At 32.1% G+C, this 20,902-nt stretch overlaps 1 protein-coding gene across 2 annotated transcripts in view; it reads right to left on the bottom strand.

The window, feature by feature from the left end:
- LOC130894957 (octopamine receptor 1-like) overlaps positions 1 to 20,902 on the bottom strand; it is an 85,589-nt gene that overhangs the window by 21,969 nt on the left and 42,718 nt on the right. For both annotated transcript variants that reach the window (XM_057802026.1, XM_057802025.1), the window contains one exon: positions 2,010 to 2,322. In XM_057802026.1, the coding sequence (XP_057658009.1) occupies positions 2,010 to 2,310 (301 nt within the window). In that variant the 5' untranslated portion in view covers positions 2,311 to 2,322. The remainder of the gene's footprint in view (positions 1 to 2,009; positions 2,323 to 20,902) is intronic.

A 20,902-nucleotide genomic window follows, 5' to 3' on the forward strand; every position in this document is an offset into this window, starting at 1 on the left:
AACTAGACATTAGAAATTTACAAAAACACAAAGTGACAATCTACCCCAATCGGCTTCAATGGTTGTAAATCGAATATATCTGACAAAAGTAAGCGCCAATACGCCCAAATATATAAGAATTGATGTGATTCGACTTCAATCGGCGTCAATAGACATCAGAAATTTTCAATCAACATTGTCTTGATATTTTGTATTAAATTGTATTAAAAAATCAACTAAAAATAGATTTGAAAATTAACATGAATTTTCTTTACTACTAGCAGAAACTAGAAAAGCTATAAAAATTACCTTATTAAATTTATTGCCTGAAAAGTCAAGAAAAAATAGACATTAGACATTTACAAAAAACACGAAGTGACAATCGACCTCAATCGGCTTCAATTAATGCAAATCGAATATATCTGACAAAAGTGAACGCCAATACACCCAAATATATTGTTTATTAAATTTATTGCCGAAAAAGTCAAGAAAACAAAACCATCTCATTATGTGAGTCGACGATAAACATTTGTTGTCAAAGGTAAACAATTAAAATGTATAATTATCATCACATAAAAACGAGTTTTTGATTTTGTTTTCAGGTTATCTTCATTATTGGATTAAGTGTGGCTTGCCGTTAACAAGAACCTAGAAATATAAAAATGGAACTCGTCAGGACATGGGGAAATCCTTGATAAGTGAGATTCCAGATTCTAAAACTAAAACGAGACGGTCATTTGTAGTACAAGAAACGTTTTATATCACATGTCAAAAATACATGAATTTGCGTCCTGCTGAATTGGAACTTCCTTTATTTCTTAATTACAGAAATGGAAAATGCATAAAACAGGTTGTGGATATAAACATAATCGGTAACATTGCTGAATATCTTGAGCTGCCGGAACCAAAGCAATATACCGGCCAGTGTTTCAGTAGATCATCAGCCACTTTGTTAGTTGAGGCAGGAGATGATATGCTATCATTAAAACGACTTGGTGGCTGGAAATCTACTAAAGTAGCGGAAGGTTATGTGAATCAATCTCTTAAAAATAAAAATGACAACACATTACGAATATCGGAGGCAATTACCAATTATCAATCTTCGTCTTCTGATGTACCGAACAGTACTATAATTATAAATAACCGTTCATCACCATTAAATTATAAGGCACAATCGATTTACAATAATTGTTTACTTGTTATTAACAACTATTACAATGAAGTTTAAATAGTGGCGATGTTTTTTATTTAATGGAAAAAATGAATGGACGTAGAAAAAGTATAATACGTTACACGAGTTTTAAGCCCACTACGCACTCATGAAATTTTTCAATTCGTGCGTAATGGGTTACTTACAACTCGTTGTTACGTAATATACTATTAACTTTTTTATAATTTTATGCAAAGAGGATTTAAGATATTTAGGTTGTTTTTTGTTTCATTTTTTGTTTTATGTCGAAGATTTTTGATTAAAATACTGATTAGTTTAATAAATAATTAGCCAAATATGTTACTGAGATGATTATATAATTAAATTTACTCTACTTATCCTTGAAATCTTTATAAAAACCTGCTAAGGCCGAAAAATAAAGCGATTGCTTCCAAAAAAACCTGCTTAGTTATAAAAACACTTATAACTTATTAACAATAAAGAATTACTACGTAATTAGTTCCTAATAATGTAAAATATCCAAAAATACAACTTTATTTTTGGTTTTAACTTAAAATTGCAAAATTCAAATTTATTACTTTTTATTTTTCTCCTCTAATTTTGGGTGAAAGTGTGTTAGCAGGTTTACATTCTTATCCGACGATACCTGATTAATCAGTAGGTTTTATGAAAATAATGTACAAGAAAAAAAGCAGAAGTATCAATAAACAATAACTGAGGTATTCAAGACTCGAAAACGAAAGCAAAAATGAGCTTTTGGAATTAAAAGGAATTGGAATTAATGAAAATTCATCACATTTTCCATGTAAGCCTATGCATTGAGGTCAGTTTTAAGACTTGTAGTGAACGAAGGACTTACCAATTAATGCGTAGGCTACTGCTGGAGGCATGACACAAATTCCAACTAACCAATCGGCTACAGCCAACGACATAACGAAACAGTTGGTAACTGTTCGTAATCTTCTTGTCGTTATTACTGCCAAAATTATGAGTGTGTTTCCTAAAATAACGATCAAAATAACGATGGTGAGGAGGATCGCTAAAGCGATGTGTTGAATGTAGTTGCCGTAGTTCGAAAGATATTGCGTAGATGGCTTGGCGCTTGCATCCGAATAATTTAAAAAAATCGTAGGTCCAGATGTCGGCGTATCGTTTGACATTCCTTGTCATTTCTGAAACGAAACGAAAATAAATGAATTCAATTATTTTATGGCATTAATTTATAGTTAACGTTTCATTTTCGCACGAACTGATACCGAGAACGTTGAGTTATAATTTGGAACTCATAAATCATTACTGCTTTAACGGCGCGAAAGGCGTGTGTTGAAATTATACATAGTCCAGATAAAAAGTTCCAATTAATTAAAAATTAAATTATTGAGGGGAGAAAATGAGTTGGGACATGAATTTAAAAAGTTGTAAAACCCCCACGAAACTTTGATTGATTTCTAGATAATTATACTGCGAGATTCTGAATTAATTATACCACGAATGGCAAGTTTCAGAAATGTCTTATTAAAATGAGGTTTTTCACAAAATTTTATTATCGATATTCACTATTAATCTCGATTCAGTGTGATGATTTGAAACATCCTTGGTTATCTATTTAATTTTGCTCATTTAGAATCACGGTTGTAGTTTCTTTGACTTTATATCACTATAATGAGCTATGTATTCTTTTTGAGGTAAGTACGGCATACTTTTTGGGCTGAAAATATTTCAAAATAATTAATGAAAGGGTCGTTGGATTTGGAGGCGACTTGAGATAACGAATACACTTAGTTTCAATCAATTTTTTATTCTTTTGGAATGGCACCAACCAGTTCTAGTACTATAGACTACGAGTATGTCGTGTAATAGTATGATCCAGAATCCACCGACTGTAATGTCTTTAATTCAGGTTACGGAAAAATCCAATACTGAAAATATTTCTCGTAAATTATGCCGTATCTTATCGAAAAGAAGTTTTAAAAACTTCAAGAACAACTGACTGGAACTGGTGATGTGGACTTCGAATGTTCTAAATTCATGTGAATACTAAAATACACCCTAGTCCATTAAAGGTTTACGTATATCTGCAAAGAACATGCGATCTTTATCTCATCTAAGGAAATTCTCGGATAGTGTCTTCTACAAAAATTACGTGAAACTATATAAAAAAATTGTCAAAAGCCAATAAAACTTATATTATTATTATAATAGAGACTCGCCAATTCTCGTAAAGTTTTTGAAGAAATTCATCAACTTCTTCTCATGAACCGCCTTCATATCTCTCTGTTGCTAATGCTAACTTACACAGTTTTTTCATTATGCCCGTAGTTTTAGCAGAGCTTCCCAGTGCAATTAATGACATAAAAAATAGCACTTTTCCTAACATAATCAACATAGCCTTCAATTTCGAGTTGTAGAGAAATTACAAAAACAACTGCGCCACATATTGAGAAAAAAAGTTTTACCATCAGAACAACGCATCTTAAGTAATACCATAGCTGAAATACACGTCTTATACTTCTAGCTATCCAGCATTTTTATCTAACCCACAGCGATTTTCTCCTTTTCCTAACCTAAAAAGGACTATGTTGATTCCTAACCTAACCTAACCTAACTTCAGTGTTCTACAAGATATACACCAAGACAATAGAAGAAAGACTAAGAGAAGAAGAAGACAAGAAATGGGAAGAAGAGCAAGTAGCATTCAGGAGAACAAAAATTAGATGATATTTTCGTATTAAAAAATATAATAGAAAGACGTTACAAAAAAGAAGAACCACTGCCTTTAACGTTCATAGACCTGGAGCAGCAGCAATTTTGAATGATTTCTAGATAATTACATAGCGATTTTCTGAATTAATTATACCACGAATGGCGAACAATTCTGAAAAACATATTTTTTTCTTTTCTAACGTTAAAAGAGGCCCTTAAAATGGCTTACATTTATGAGGCGGCACAAGAGATATTTATAGATCCACCAGATCCTTACTGATAAGGAATCTGCCAACGAGGATCAAGGTTAGAAGTTGCATAATCTGACCGGCCGACAGCTTTAATCTCAAGTTTAAATAGAGCTTTCGAATAAACAACTTTCCAATAAATTTCAAGACCCAAATGCACTCTTGCTAGGAAAACTTGGTCTCGAAGATAATATTAGCTGGAGTGAAAAAGGAGATCTAGAAGAATCAAGATGTCGGACTTGGGATTGTAGATCATTTGATTTATTAACTGATGAGGAAAAAAATAATTATCAAAATAAAGAGTTTAAGAAGATGAATTTTTTAGTCGAAAGTATATAAAAATCTTCATCAACCAACTAGAAAATAAACAAAAGAATTAAATGAGGAAAAGAGAGACCCAGATATGTAAATGCGGAAAGGGATGGAATAATCTGAACCTCCTTCTACAATGAATAAACTGAAAAATTGCTCTCGGTCAGATAATAAAACTGAATTCTGGGAAAGATATAGTCCAGGATCCCTCGTACATTTTTGCACAAGCTAATTTGTGAGTAGCTTCAGTTTGATGAGACGCCCAATAATTTTCTGTAAGAAAGTCTCGATTGTGGTAACTAGCAATATGTCAATTTGATGATTCTGATGATTTTTTTTTTAAATCTCAAGATAATTTCTTCACTTCTCTAGTAAAGTAGGCCTCTCACAAAGCAAATTACACAAAAAACACTCCATAATTATTTGACATAACAAAAAATATCTCTTGAAATTATTTCTCGACACAAAATAAAACAGTTGGCCAAATGAAAAAATGTACAGTTGCTGTAGTAGCAAAATACAGAAACCCAAGAGTTAATTTTTTTTTTAAATTATTTATTTAGCGTCACTCAAACCATTTGTTAATGATTTTTCAAATTTAAGTAGAGGATTATTAATTTTTCAGCTTCTTATTCAGTAAAATCTACCAAAAAAGGAACATTTTTTTTGTAAAACGGGAAATAAATTAATATATAATTTCATGAATTTCAAATATATATTCCATTGTAGAGCCCGGATAACATACTACGCAATTTGTAGGACAATGTGACTGTTAAATTTTATAAATAGTAACTAAGTAAAAAAAATCAGCTGGTTAATAATCATTTATGATGATCTCGTTGTTAATACATAAGAGAGGACCCTTTTATCAAACGATAGATTATGTAAGACAAATATTTTTTTGGATAAATTATATAATTATCTTGAAATTTAAAGAAAAAAATTCAGTGAGTAATAAATATTTTAGAATCATCAAATCGAAATATTGCTAGCTCCCACAGTCAAGATTTTCTTACAGGAAATTGTTGGGAGTCTCATCAAAATGAAGCTACAAAAAATTAGCTTGATATTAATCAAGATGCAAAAATGTACGTGGAATCCTGGACTAATAATATTGTTACAAATGTAGCATTGAGAACAAAAATTATATACTAATACAGTTGGTCGTAAATTTTATCCTTCACCATGTCAGTAAACGGTTCAGTTATTCCAGCTTATGAATAAATTATACATTTCCATTTTTAATATATTCAAATTTATTACTTTATCAATTAATATGGAATTGAAATGAAGTAAACAAAAACTTGTTAACGTTTATTTTTGCTAACTGTAATGTCAGAAATAGATTATTTATATTTTTATGCCAAATAATCAAATTACTAATCAAAAATATGCGCAACTGTTTATAAAAAATCATCTTGGTAATGCGCGGTGCTATCTAAAAGTGTAAGTCAAGAAAGCAATACCTTCCCCATCAAGCTAATTCTATTTTCATTCCACGAAATCATCATTTTTTATTTATATATATTTTATTATTTCCACATGGTTTTTATCGCAGTTTCTTTAAACTCTGTACCATCTTTTCTTCTTATGTTCACAGTCCGATCCTTTAAAATCAACGCCAATTCATCGGACGTTCGGTTTCTATCATTACAAAACTCCATACATGCTTTCCATTCAAATTATTTACTGTAAACGGTATTCTTTGGTATATTTGATACCATAATTTCATTAATATTCTTGTTAATCGAAATATTAAATATTTGAAACGTTAAAATCGAGAGAGATGTAGTATAATGTTGTACTGATTGGTTTTCTCCAATCAGATAACTTCAAATTAATTAATTTAATTGGATTTCTACTAGAGCAAAAAAGTTTGAATGGAATTGCATGAAAATTAAGTTTTGACAGCCCTAGAAAAAAATTCTGTCATGCGATTTTTCTAATTTTGTGATTTTCTGGAATAGCATAAAATTTTATGTTTTTTTTTCCATGTTATAACATATAATTCTTGCTCTACAAGTTTTTAAGTTATGAAAGCCCTGGATACAGAACTGCTTCGATGTCGTTGGTTGATTACTTTCAATATAACTAAAATAATTCGACTAAAAAGATATGTATGAGAAACTACATAGCGTCAATCTCGTATAATCAATATTAACTAATAATTTTTACCGTACTTCTCATTAAAATTGATTTTAGGATATTGAAACATTTACTAATTGTTGTAAACAGTATTTTCAATTCGAATATTTACAAACAATGCTTCAGAATCAAATTCATCTGTTTTTATTGTATACTAATGAATCAGTTTTCATCAAGTTTTTGATTTAATTAAGAGAGATTTGGCGTTGCTATAGAAATTCACTTAAGATGTATATTTTATGTTTCATTTGGTATTACAATATTACGTGAATGTGTTCAATTAACTATTTACGACCAATTTTATAGATTTCTAATTTGAGTGGTCTCAATCAAAATTCTAATAAAACAGTCTATTAAATTTCTAATTAAAGTTATATGGCGACACACATTTAATTGAAATGTAAAGTCGAAATTACAAGATAGTATTTGATCTATATGAATTTCAAATCATTATTTCTATTTATTATCAGTAAAATTTTTGAACGTGAAAAAATTAATTTTCTCTGTGACGGTAAAAAAGTTTCGCATTTCATTTTTGTTGACAGGTAACAAATTGTCACTTATTATGAAATGACTTTTTTCGCCGGGAAAAACTTTTCCCCGGATATTGTATAAACACGCAGACTTCTAACATCAAACTCCGAAGGAACGGATACAAACATGACCGGCTAAAATATAAAGAAAAACTTTTTGGATACTACAAATTAAAAAAAAAAACAAAAGAAACAAAAATCAATAGTTTGATGAAGACTGCGAAAAAACTAAATGAAAAGAAACTGGTAACAAGGTTAATGATAGAAAAATAAGAGAAAATGAAGAAAAATTTAGAATACTGAGGAAGAGAAGTACAAAGCTAAACAAAGCAGGAGGATCATACGAGATCGTCAAAGAGATGGTAGAATAAGCTCCATCAATTAATAGAGCTAGTTTGGAAAAACAAACAAATGCCAGATGGATAGAGTGGTGGTGCCATATGGCCCATATTCAAAAAAGGAAATCCAAAAATTCAAAAAAATCCAAAAATGTGCAGACCTCTCACTCTACTAAATCTTCTATGTTCCGTTCAACATATCCACAGCATTCGTTGTAGGCGTAAATTTCAAACGCAACAATTTTCTTATTTGTGGACGCATCCATGATCCAACTTTCGCATCTGTACAAAAGAACAGGAAATATGTAACAGCGGAGCATTCTTGTTCGGAGTTCCAGGATGAGGTTGCGGTTTGCCAGAAGTGTCCTCTTGTTCTCAGAGTTTTCCTTCTTGCTCAATTCTTGATCTGATTTCGAGTTTTGGGTCGCATTGCTGGTTGACGAGCGTGTCCAGGTATCTTAGAGACGACACTTAATCAATGATCTCTACATGGAGCCTTAAGATGGCGTTTTTTGCATTTGAGAATACCAATAGTTTGGTTTTGAACGTTGGAAAAGATTCAACTGCTGATAAGCTACTGTCCACTACCACTGTATCATCTGCGTAATGAAGATTTTTCATAATGTTTCATAATGTGGACCCTTCGATTTTGACTGTTGCTGTTTGGTGCCAGTGAAGTCCGGTTATGATCTTTAGATTTTGTTGCTTCGATCCCGGTTGAATTTAAAATGCTGATCATTATTTGGTGTGAAACACAGTCAAAAGCTTATAGACCTACTACTATAAACTTTTTACCTGCATCGTTAATAAGGGATTAACAAAGTATACGTAGTCTCATCTTGGAGAAAATCAATATGGATTTAGACCCGGGAGATCAACAATTTATATTTTGAATCAAATTTAAGGAAAATGTTACGATCAAGATATGAATATAAACATTCTATTTATAGACTTTAAACAAGCTTTTGACAGCCTTAAAAGATGCATACTACTTAGAGACTTTGCAGGTCCCAAAAACATTAATAGAGCTCACCAGAATGATGATGATTCAGTGTAAATGACATGTAATTACGAGAGATGGAAAAACTTGAGAAATCGATATAAATCGAGGAGTCAGACAGGGTAACGGAGTATCAACAACTCCATTTAAGATTTCATTAGACGGAGTAGTGAAAAACTGCAAGCTGACAGGTACCAAAGACGTCCAAATATTGCCATACGCATATGATCTGACGATAATACCGAGAAGTTTAAAGGACTAAAGGAAACATGGTTGAAGATCGAGTTAGAAGGGGGCTAGAACGAAATGAAGGGAAAACTAAGTATATGGAGTTAAAAAGAAAAAAAAATGGCACCAAACATAAGAATTTGAAATACTTAGGAGTAACAGTTAACAACCATAATAATCTAGGAGAGGAAATTACTCAAAGGATCCAAACAGGCTTCTAATACTATGCAAAAAAATCGTACTAAAAAAAACCCTAAAAAACAGCAATAAGGCCAACAGTAACCTACTAAGGAGAAACAATGAAACTAACAAATTTTAAAAGAGGTTAATAACATAAAATAGAATCTTTCAATTCTTAAGGTGAATTTACCTCTGTAGCATAAAGATACGATCAAATTTTTAAAATTTTTTCAAGAAATAAAATGTTTATTGAATGAATTAAAAGTAAATGAATAAATGGACGTAAACAAGAAAGATGGAAAAGTGACATAAGTTGAAAAATGTAAAAGTTGTTTTAAAAAAAAAGAGATCCCGTTTCTAGGATAGATAGAAAACTGAACATTATTTGGGGTTTGCTCAGTAAAAAATTACATTTTTCACGATTTTACATCAAAAAGGTACTCTTAAATGTATTATTTGAACAAGAAGTCACAAGATGAAAATTAAAAAACAAACACTAATAACATAGAATAGAATCCAATCAGAGTAGGTGTCTAGTCTATCCTTTATTCTAAAGAATCCATTAATCTTCTAAACGGTTGTGAGTCAGCTTTGAGGTCAATGATGTTGAATTCTGTCTTCCAACTCTTGAGTGAATTTACCTGGGTAGCATAAACTTTTTCTTGAAGATACGACCAAACTGTATAATCCAAGTGATTAAAATCGCATGACCGAGTAGGCCAATGAATTGGAGCTTCTGCACCTCTACCAATCCATCGATTCGGAAAATGGTTACTCAATTACGACACCTTCTATGAAAGTATGGTGGAGCTTTATTGTGCATAGAGATTTTCGCTCGTTTAGCATTAAATCTTCCAATATGTCGAATAAGTGATTACTTAGGAAATCCAGGTACATTTCACTATTTAAATTAAATGAAAATATTTCAAAAACGGTACACAGTATCGAGTTTCTCGAGTTTAACTACTTGGTACGAGCTTTGTAACTAGCGCCCTCTATTCGAGTCAGACATAAAAACAAATTCATTGGATGTATCAGCTTCCCAAAACATATTCGTATAAAATTTTACTACAATGTTGCCAGTAGTTGCGGAAAAATAGTGAAAAATGTTTATGCCCTTTATCTTGAATACGGGTTAAGTTACAAAATTTTTTACCGAGCAGACCCCAAATTTGTTTCAGTTTTCTAGATTTCCTAGAGACCGAATCACCTCTTTTTGGAGCACCCTGTAGTGTTTAATATAGCTAGTATTAACATAGAAACTTGATAAAATTGGAAAAATTATCCCCTTCTGTAAAATTTATAAAATGCGACATTGAGTTTTACTTTAACCGTCGAATTGTGGTCTTGAAGCTAAGTATACATTATTCTCATAAAAAATATGGGAAAATCGAAAAAATGTACTGAAATAAAAAGTATTCCAACGGTGTTTAATGTAAATATAAAAAATCCCCCTTGTTTATTTATTTTACTTTAATGTTCTTTCTTATGGTTAAAGTCATCCATTACAAAGTACAATAAAAGATCCAGGACTGAAGGAAAATCGTATAATTCCATGACGCTAAATAATAATAAATGAAATTTGTTTTTGGATCATTATAAACAATGGTAAATAAAGTTTTTTGCTTCAATTGTTTAACAACAACTAAGAAATACATTAAGTGGATCTTATTGCTACATAAAAAAAAACAATAAAACTATACATTATTTTAAAAACTAAATACTTGTCAAAGTACTGCATTTAATTGCAATTATTGTAACTTGTCCTTCAAAGTAAATTCAGTCGATCAATTATAGGAACGTATTAACAAAAAATAAATCATTTAATATAAAATACGTTTAATAATTTTATCACAAGCTGATTGTATAGGCTGAGACATAAAGCAATTTTCTTAATTTTAGTTTAACGTGCCTCGACAGCTCTGATGCCTCAGCCATGCCCTACTTCTCCACCAAGTCTCCTTATATCTTCACTTGGACATTCCATCTTGCTCTTGGTCTCTTCAGTGGGCGCCTCCCTTTTGGTTAACCTCTCTACACACTTCTTATTGTTGTATCTTCATCTCTTCTTCTTACATAGATCAGCCACTTAATTCTTCTACTTCTTATCCCAGCCACAATATGTGGTCGTTTGTACCGATCCCTGAGGTCTCTGTGTTTCAGTATTCTCCATACTCCTCTTTCGAAAACTGGCCTTATATCTTCCTTAATATTTTATTTTCAAATGTTATTAACTTCTTTTGGGCGTGTTTTGTTAGTGTCCACAGCTCAGCTCCATACAATAAAACTGGCTGTTTAAGTTTAACTATTCATAGGGTTCACACTAGCAAAAAAAAATTAGTGGTCCAAAAGGACGTCATACTGGCGTGAACCCTAACTATTCATTAATACTATTACTACTACCTCTGTGGCCACTTAAATTTAACTTGATTTTTGGTTTCGCCATCTCCATAATTTTCTATCCTCAGCCATGTCCATCTTCTCCATCAAGTGTCTTTACATCTTCACCCACTTGGTCATTCTATCTTGCTCTTGGTCTTCCCAGTGGGCGCCTCCCTTCTGCTTGACCCCTCTACATACTTCTTATTGTTGTCTCTTCATCCCTTCTTTTTACATGGCCCAACCACTAAAACTGGCTGTTTACGATTAACTATTCATTAACATTTAATATTTAATTGATTTATACAGATGTTTCTAAATTCATGCGATAAAATTCAGGAGGTGATTAATCAAGATGTGTTTTTTTTATAACAAAATTCCCTCAGCCCACCCCTTTCCACGATATCACTTTTGAAAGATGGAATTCTGAATTTTTTCAATATTCCTGCTAGATTATAAAAGGGTGAAATTAGCGACCCTACAATATTTCATATCAAAACTCTTTTTTAAGATGTTGTGTTATAGAATAAAGTTCTAACTAGAAATCTTTGTTTCATTTAAAAATATTTTTTATTGTGGAATATTTTCCCCAAAACCAATAATTGCGGAGAAAAAATAAATAAACATCATAAATTATGATTTAAGAATATAAAATATTTTTAAATAGAGCAGGGATTTTAAGTCATGATTTTATTTCATAAAACTCCATGTTGAAAATTGGTTTTGATATGACGTGAAGTGAAGGTTGGTAATTTCACCCCCGTATAATATAATAGGAATATGAAATAATAACAATAGTTAGTCCTTACGAGTGCTTGAAAATGACAGAATTTCAAGTTTTTTACTTTTACTCAATTATTAATATAAACTCAATTTTAGTCTCAATCTTTTAAGAGTGATACCTCTGAAAAGGTTGGGCTAGGAAATTCTGTTATAGAAGAAATCAACTCCTGAATTTTGTCACATGAATTTAGAGACATCCTGTATATACAGTTTAGTTCACTTTTGCAATCACTTCACACTTGACGAATTTACTATTCTATCGAATTGACAGCTACTATCAGAAGGTTTTTGCTTTATGTATTAAAACCACATTCTAGAGTCTTCTATTTCTCGAAATTTCTAGTTTACATAAACAAAAAAGCCTTCTTAGGAATTGTCTCTATAGAAATAGTTAGAAAACGGATCAGAAAAAGACCCGGTGCTCTTTCCATGAAAAAGTTTCCAAGAGCGTTATTGATGGTGGTGATCTGGATTTGGGTGCAGTTGATTTGAACGACGACACCAGTCTTTTTCTTCGTCGGCGAAGCTATTGGGTTTGTATTGTATTTTTGTAGAGTAGATCTTTGATGAAGATGTTTGCCGAGTATCACTTCTTCGAAGGCAGTCCAAAATCACTCAATACGTGAGTCCAGTCTGGAATAAATTCAAGTTCAGTACACTCTCATTTATGAACGCTTTGGGTATTATTTTCTGTTGTTGTTAATGGAAGTAAAATATGTCAAAACCAAAAAAGATTTTGAAAATCTCGATGAAATTGAAAAAAAATGTGACGCCTTTATAGTATGCTCTTAATATTCTGTGTTACTAGAAAAAGTTTCTTCATTTTTTGAAGTATTTCCATTGAGTTCTACAAAGTGGACTTGTCAGAACGACAAGGAATGATGGAATATAGTGTTTTGAGTCTACTCGGAACTTTGTCTATGGGTTTCTTCACAATTTACAGATAAGAAATTATATAGTTTGTTTTTTCCCAATTCAATTATCATATTGTTTGTTTGGGGAAACACACTGTATCTCCATTTCCTTTAAGTTCAGTCGCTTTTTTTCATTACGTCCAATAGATGAAACGAAAACTGCTCACAAACTTATATTAGCTTCTTCCCGAAGCAGAAATTTCTACATCATATAAAATGACGACCACAAATTTTATATGAGTAACTTCTGGCAATCGTTTAGAATCTCATTCAAAAAAGTTTGGAGCTTCAACCATCTAATGTTCTGAAAAATAACCGATTCAGTCGAAAATCCCATGAAACGAGTTTGATGAAGAACGGCTAGAAACGAGGCCCTTTTTTGGGGTAAGACTTCATAAAGCGTAGGTTGGAATGGGAAAGGATTTAAAGACAGACGTAGTATCACATTTTAATCTTTTTCCCAATAAAAGTGGAAATGAGATGAAAATGTATCATTTCTGAATATGTTTCCATCGTTTTCATTCTATACTACGGATTAAATTGAATTTAAATCATAAGAATGAAAGTCGTTGTTTAAAAAAGTCGATAAATAAAACTTGAAAATTGCAATCTTCTTACAAACTTGAATTTCTCTACTTCATAATCATGATAAATAATTGTTGATTCCAGTACCAAAGCAGTTCGATAAGTACTTAGCTTCAACACTCGACGGCGCAAGAATTTATCGTTTAGTACATTTTTGTAGACAGCTATAAATCGATCGGGGATGAGATTTCTATTTTTTTAAGGGAAATCACGCAACGAAATTAAAGACCGTTTGGATGCTCTATACGGTAGCTCTACTCCCCTTCTACAGCAATGGATTGTAATAGGCTCGAATATGATAACGCATCGGTTTTTTATACAACACGTCCAAGTGCTTCGAAAACGGCTACCACGGAGATAACTGAGATAGTAAGCATTACAAAAATGGCGTGGGTCTTATTCTGCATGAAATTTTGAACATGAGTAAGCTGTCGGTGAAATGAGTACTGCTGCTGAACATGATATTCGACGAAGCATACATAGACTGGTATAGAGAAGAAGAATAAGAAGAGAAAATCGAACACAAGTTAAGGTTGCTATCTCAACGAACGATTAGGTTCGAAGCACCTTCAGCTAGAGAGAGCACAGTTAAACAGAAATCCGCCATGCCGAATCTTTGACAATGATGAGGGAAAAAATAGGCTAAATTAGGGTATTGTATATATTTAATAATATTAGTACTTTTGAAAAATTGGAAAAATTACAACTAATGAGAAATGAAAAATCTTAGACATTCACTAATTGAAAAAAGCTGTTGGAACTTGAAAAAATCGACATAAAATACCCGAATCCACAACTGTAGATGTAAAAATATAATATTACGTTCAACACGAAAATGAAACACTTTATTTGAGTTTTATGTTCAGCATTGGGTTTATTTCTACTCACGAAAATCTCCTTGGCGATTACTTTTACAAACTCTTGTCCTCTCGGGTATCAGATAGCGCGCCAATGGGACTAGTACAAGCTAAGAGTTGTTCGAGCGGGTACACGAGTTGCGGTCAGGTAAAACACTATGAAGCAGGCAGGTGCCGGTTAGGTTTTGTAAAACATTCTTTCTAACTCATAATATGAGTATAGAGTCATAGCGTTACTACTACGTCGAAGCGTGATTACCAAGTTGTTGCATAACTACCTCGTTGCTTCGTTACTTGGCGACGCCTCAAATTCATCAGGTAAAACTTGTATATGGATAAAAACCATTCCGAATTGAGGTTAAGTTGTGGTTGCTTATACTTATGAACTATTTTGATGATAACGAATTCGAATCCGTAAATGTCTTTGCCAATTATGTATACCGGCTGTCCTCATGAGCTGTTAGACCTTATCCTTCAAATTAACCTATATGTGACGTCTTTTTGTTTTCAAACTTAATAAAAAGCATTCGTCAGGAATAAATTTGAATCAAATGAGAAAGTCATCGCAGAAACTTGGCATACTTTTAATAAACGAGTTTTTCCGACGGGTTTAAGAAGTTGGAGAATCGCTGATTGAAGTGTATCGAATTAAAGGGAATATCAAAAATATATCGCCTCTTCTCGGATTTTTTTTTATTGTAGGTTGAGTATTCATCAGACCACTCTCGTATCTAACGATGAATTATGCGTATGGGAATCGTAATCAATAACGCAGTCCGGGGCGTGTTTAAAATTGTGGGATGTTCTTCATATTTTCCTTTGTTTATCTTACTAATTGGATTATTATCTAATAAATAATTTGAAATTTTTTGTTTGATTATATGTTTACTGATTATTAATTTAGTACAAAAATTGTTATTTTTACCCATGTTAGAGGATTCCGATTGGAGTAAAATAAAGATCAATTGTACCAGATCATGGCCAAACATTATACAGCCTTATCATAAGATTAGTTTCAATAAGTAGGTATCTATTTACCAATAAAGGTTACAAATTTTGTTTTATCTCAATTCCAAGAATCTCTTTCCAACAGATTTCACCCAAAATACGATTGTAGGTTATGTATACTTAGTTTGATTGCAACTTGCAAGGTACCGTCTCCAGTATATTGTGTATAATGATATATAACCTATAAATAAATGTTCAATCTTAGATTGTAACCTTATAATTATATAAAAAACAAAAAGACAAAAGAAGAATCTCCGTAAGTTTACTCTTGGTGTATTTCGGTAAACAGACATCGTCAGAGAACATTATTAAAAAAGATGACACACCTTTTAAAAAGATATAAAAGGCGGAAAAAAACCAATTGGAGAGTCTCGGAATCGAATAAAGAAAACCCGATATAGTGATCAAAAGATTCTAAGATTCAAAAAAAAAACAAAGAAAATTCCTGAAGTGTGCACAAAACCCAAAGTTAAAGTTTCAGTACGAGTTATCGAAAACAAACAGATTTTGGAGTGTATAGTAAAAGACAACTAGAAACCGTAAATATAAACCTTTTCTTTAATATAATTTTATAAATTGTTGTTAGTGACTTCACTATTTTGGCCCAAGCCTGTTGAAATCCCAGGTATTTGTAGGTTTTTCCATTCTCCATAGCTATATCTCTGTTGGGCACTTGCAAATTTTCGATCATAAGAATGCCTTTCTCAATATGTATTGTCTTGTTCTTAGACAGTCCAAACTCCATGTGTATATCAGTGGAGAATCGATGTGTTATATCGAGATTGGTAGCAGTACTGGAAAAGAATGGCCCGAATTGCAGATTTAGATTTATTCTTCGTCCTTTCATCGTTGTTGAAAGGAACTTTACAGTAGTTGGTTAAACTTTGTAAGACATCCACAAGCCAAGAATGAGGAACACAATCAAACGCTTTCTTGTTATCTACGAAAGCAGGTGATCTTGTTGAAGTATCACGGAGTCAAAAACAAGTTGTTCTTTGCACCCTTGGTGATATATTCTGTTCGTCCTACGTGTCTGTAAATTCTGTTAGTGATACAAGCGGCAAGTACTGTACTGTACTGAGTGGAGTCATTCGTCTGTGAGCTCTTTGCAAACAAATTAGTGGAAGCTAGTATTAGAAACGAGATACTTTCTGGGTTCTGTAAGAGGTCAGGAAATTGCTTTGCTAATTTCTTATGTACGCTCGTGAATTCCTTATACTAGAAGTTTTTGATGTTATCAACTCCTGGTCCTGATCATTGGAACAATATTTAATCGCATCTCTTCGGCTGCTATTCAGTCGGCGTATCTCTTGTGGTTTTTTGGGAGTTGACCACAATGAAGACCAATACTTTACCTGTTTCGTCTGTTTCGATGGCATAAGTTGATTAGTGTTGTTATTGGGCGTAGTTCTGCTGCATTTTTAATGCATGCTAGCTTTTGGATGTCATTAAGTATCAAATGGGAGAAGATTTTTTTTATATGTAACATTTCATGCAAATTATTGCACATCCTATTAATTGAAATATCTCACGTGCTTTAGGTCGACAAAGGATAAGTACAAGGGCACAAATTTCATCAATCCTTTCTGGGGAAGTTACGGTAAATTACCACGGGAGTCTAGCTACACTGTGTTCAATATATCTGCGTTTCAAATCAGGTTACTTTATAGAAATCATGTTATGGAACGAAGCACTTTTGGTATAATGATTTCTCGTCAAAATAGTCTCGTAATGATAAATAATGCATAAAAACAAATTATTGATAACCAACAAAAAGCTGAATAGCTTATCTAAAATCCTTACGCAAATATATGTATTAATATGTTCAATCTACTTCAATTACTTTATTATCAATAGTAACCGAAATAATTACATGTTATTGATTATCATGGATCAGCAATAAATGTATTCATATAATTTGTAGATTCTATCAGAATATATCGACAGATAAATGAATTTTCGAATAATTCGAAGGCTGTGAAGATAGTAAAAAATGTTTTGGAATTAAAAATCAACCATTACAAGAAAAATTGACAACATATGAAAGAGCGATTGAAATTCTATTTTTAAATATAAAATGAATATTGATTATCTACTGTAAAACCTTGTGGGCAAAAGTCCTTCTACCTTACAGCATATTGCTGATAACTATCTATCATCTATCGAAGCCATTGTCAAGAACGAACCATCCCAACAGCCATACTCCAAAAATTAAAGTTCTATCAAAATCTCAAAGCAATGAAACTATCAGAAAAAAAAAATTGTATTATAAACCATAGTAAGTCAAAAATAACATGAACGATTTGGTATTCGTCTATCTGTATAACGATAATTATTAAACATTATTTTAAAATGCCAAAAAGTAGCTGTTAGTAAAATGTTTTAAATCTCTAGTTTTACGTAAAAAGGTTTTCGATGAATATTGTCAAATATTTTGAATGGTATTTAATATGATGGAAATAGATAGGTCTTGTTGATAATAATTTTTTATGCATATAAAAGGGTTCATTGTTTCCAAAATTGTGTTCAAAGTTTCGTTAAATTTAAAATACGCAAATAATAAAGCTGTGTTAGTCATATTTTCACAAAATGTTTTTTTAAGTGACAGATAGATTTTTGAAGTAATAATGTGGGTATAATTTTTAAAATGGGTAGAGGAAAAGTTATTGATGAAAAAATTTGATTAACTTATTCAAAAATGGGAAAAAAGAACTCAGAAATCCCGAAAGTTGTAAACATGTCAAAATACATGTGTTCGAAATAAAGTCGCTTGTATAAAGCAAATGGTTCGGTTGTCCCTAAACGCCGATACGTAAGAAAATCGAAATTGTCAAACAAAGTTAAACGAACGTTAAAAAGAATAATTCAACAAAACAGACGTGCTAACTATGGTCAACTAAGTGTACTTTGGAGTAATGCAGTGAGTAGGCGGGTTTCAAGATCCACATGTCAAAGAGAGGCACAAAAATTAGGATTTCGGACATACAAGGTGAATTTTGTAACACCTTAGTTTAATGCATATTTTTCTAAATTTAAGTTTTCTTTACATAGGCCAAGGAAAAGCCATTATTGACTCAAATCCAAAAGAAAAATAGACTTAAATGGACCAAAGATCATAAAAATTGGAATTTTGAACAGTGGACCTGTATACATTGGAGATGAGTCTCGTTTTGCGTGGGTGACGATCGAAGTTATTCGACAAAAAAATGAAGCTTTTCATCCAGATTGTTTGAAGCGGAAAGTAAATTTCCGGCGTCTTTGATGGTGTGGGGCTCGATATCTGCAAGAGGAGTGGGAAATCTGCATTTCATGAACGAAATTGTCAATACTGAAAAGTACCTGGATATTTTAGAAGAATCATTGTTGCCAACAAGAGAAGTAACTTTAATTGCTGGGAAAGCCTTCATTTTTCAGCAAGATGGAGCAGCATACAAGTCAAAAAAGGCCTTGAAATGGTTATCAGACAACAATATTCCACTTTTAGAGTGGGTTTCAAGTAGTCCAGATTTATCACCAATAGAAACACTTTGGCATGAAATGAAAAAGCAGTTGCGTGCAAATCCAGCTAGAACTGTCGTGGAATTAAAAGAAAGATACAAGAAATTTGAGATGATTTTACTCTCGAATACTACCAGAATTTAATAAACACCGTGCCTCAAAGAATAACGGCTGGTATTGAAAATAAAGGGGATGCTACGCAATGGTAACTTTTAAAAGTATGTTTAATATTTCAGCTTTTCTGATTACATTTGGTTTTTGTTTTTTTTTGTTTGTAATTATAATATGTTAAGACTTGTAACTCCTGTAAAAGTATCTAAAATGTTTATATAAAATATAAAGTGCTCAAAACGAAACAATTTGTCGATTTTTAATAGCTGAAAAAGCAATAATTAGTAATTTTTTTCAATTGGGCCAACTGAAATGGGACGGGGTTCGTATGGAGTTCTATCTAGTTTTTGTCTTCGTCATCAAGTATCATATCCTCTCCATTGGTTTATCCATCTTAAACTGTATGTGTTGTTCAAGTCGATGTCTGTAGATGAGTATGTTGTTTGTGTTTGTTGTAATCGTGTTTTGAAGCCGTAGGTCGTACTGTCTTTTATTAATCCATATGTTTTCCCCCTGTCGTATCGTTGTCCCATTTTTCCTATCAGGCCATCACTTGATTGCTATATCTCTTTGTCTTTGTCTTTGCACTACCGGTAGAGATGCCCAATCATAGTAGGTAGAGGTGGCCAATATATTTGTATTATTTTTTCATAGGATATCATACTTTCTCTGTATAAAAGATCAAGTCCTCAAAGAGGTAACTGGACAGACGAAAATTTATAGCCATCCAGGTAGAAACTAATTTAGTAGCGCATACTTAAGGAATACCATAAAAAAACTTCGTAGAAGACTGAAGTTGAGAAATTGTAAAAAGGAAAAAATGGTGCCAGATAGCAGTCTTGCTTTGCGAATGAAATGAAGCTAGTGGAACATATACTGAAATTGCAATGGTATGGATTTGCACCTCGTCATTTGAATCTTTGACAAATGGCATACAGATTTACGTATGTTCTACACATTTCACACAAATTTAAAAATCAAACTGCCGGAAAAGACTCGTTAGGATCTTTCCTTGAAAGAAATTCGAAACTCTCCATAAGGGTTATATATAAAGAAAGAAGTAAATAATTATTTCATATTAAACCATACAATTACCACCACGTAAGGGGCATCTTACCTAACCCTAAAGGTAGAGATGGCTAAATGAAAGATTTCTTGTTTTCAATTTCAAATAATAGTTTTCTATATCTCAAAATTTGGAAGCATATTACACTTATGAAGTTAGATATATTCATACATGTCTTTGTTTCATTTATTTAGTAAAATTGAGACGCAAAAGAAATGTGGGGCATCTTTACCAACTACCTAACCTAACCTAACCCATATAAAGCTTTTATAAATATATGTTGAGGTTAATTTTCAGTTTATTCCATTAAATAAGAAGTAGGAGAGAGTTATGAAAAAGTCCGGTTCTGCTTAGCCGATTTCTATAAACTTGATGTTGTTTGAAAGAGTTTTTGTCAAGCAATACAAAATATATAAATTCCATTTAATTAGCAACTTCTATGCGAAAGGGAGTTATTCCATATATTTTATTGTGATGACCATTCTATAACATCAACCAATAAGTCAAGTGATTGACGATTGTCACACAGATGACACTGCAATTGTCAAATCCATATGAAGAACCATTTTTCAAAAGACTATGTGTAAAATTTCATTACATTTCGATTAGTCAGAAAAGGTGAAGCTACTTTTGTTATTTTTCAAACAATTTCGTGTCTTAATTTAGTATTTTTTCCTGACGAAACAAAAAAATACTGTAGATGATTCCACTCTGTAAACGTACAATGAAAAATTTTTGCATAGACATATCATGAACTTAATATGCACTTAAGTCATCCAGCTGTGAGGCTTTTCTGAAAGGAGCAGTATTGAAATCATAGATCTCTATCAAAATGGATCGTGTCCACTGTCCAGCAACGCGCGA

Source organism: Diorhabda carinulata, chromosome 6 (assembly GCF_026250575.1).
Source record: "Diorhabda carinulata isolate Delta chromosome 6, icDioCari1.1, whole genome shotgun sequence".
In the NCBI taxonomy this organism is placed as follows: Eukaryota; Metazoa; Arthropoda; class Insecta; order Coleoptera; family Chrysomelidae; genus Diorhabda; species Diorhabda carinulata.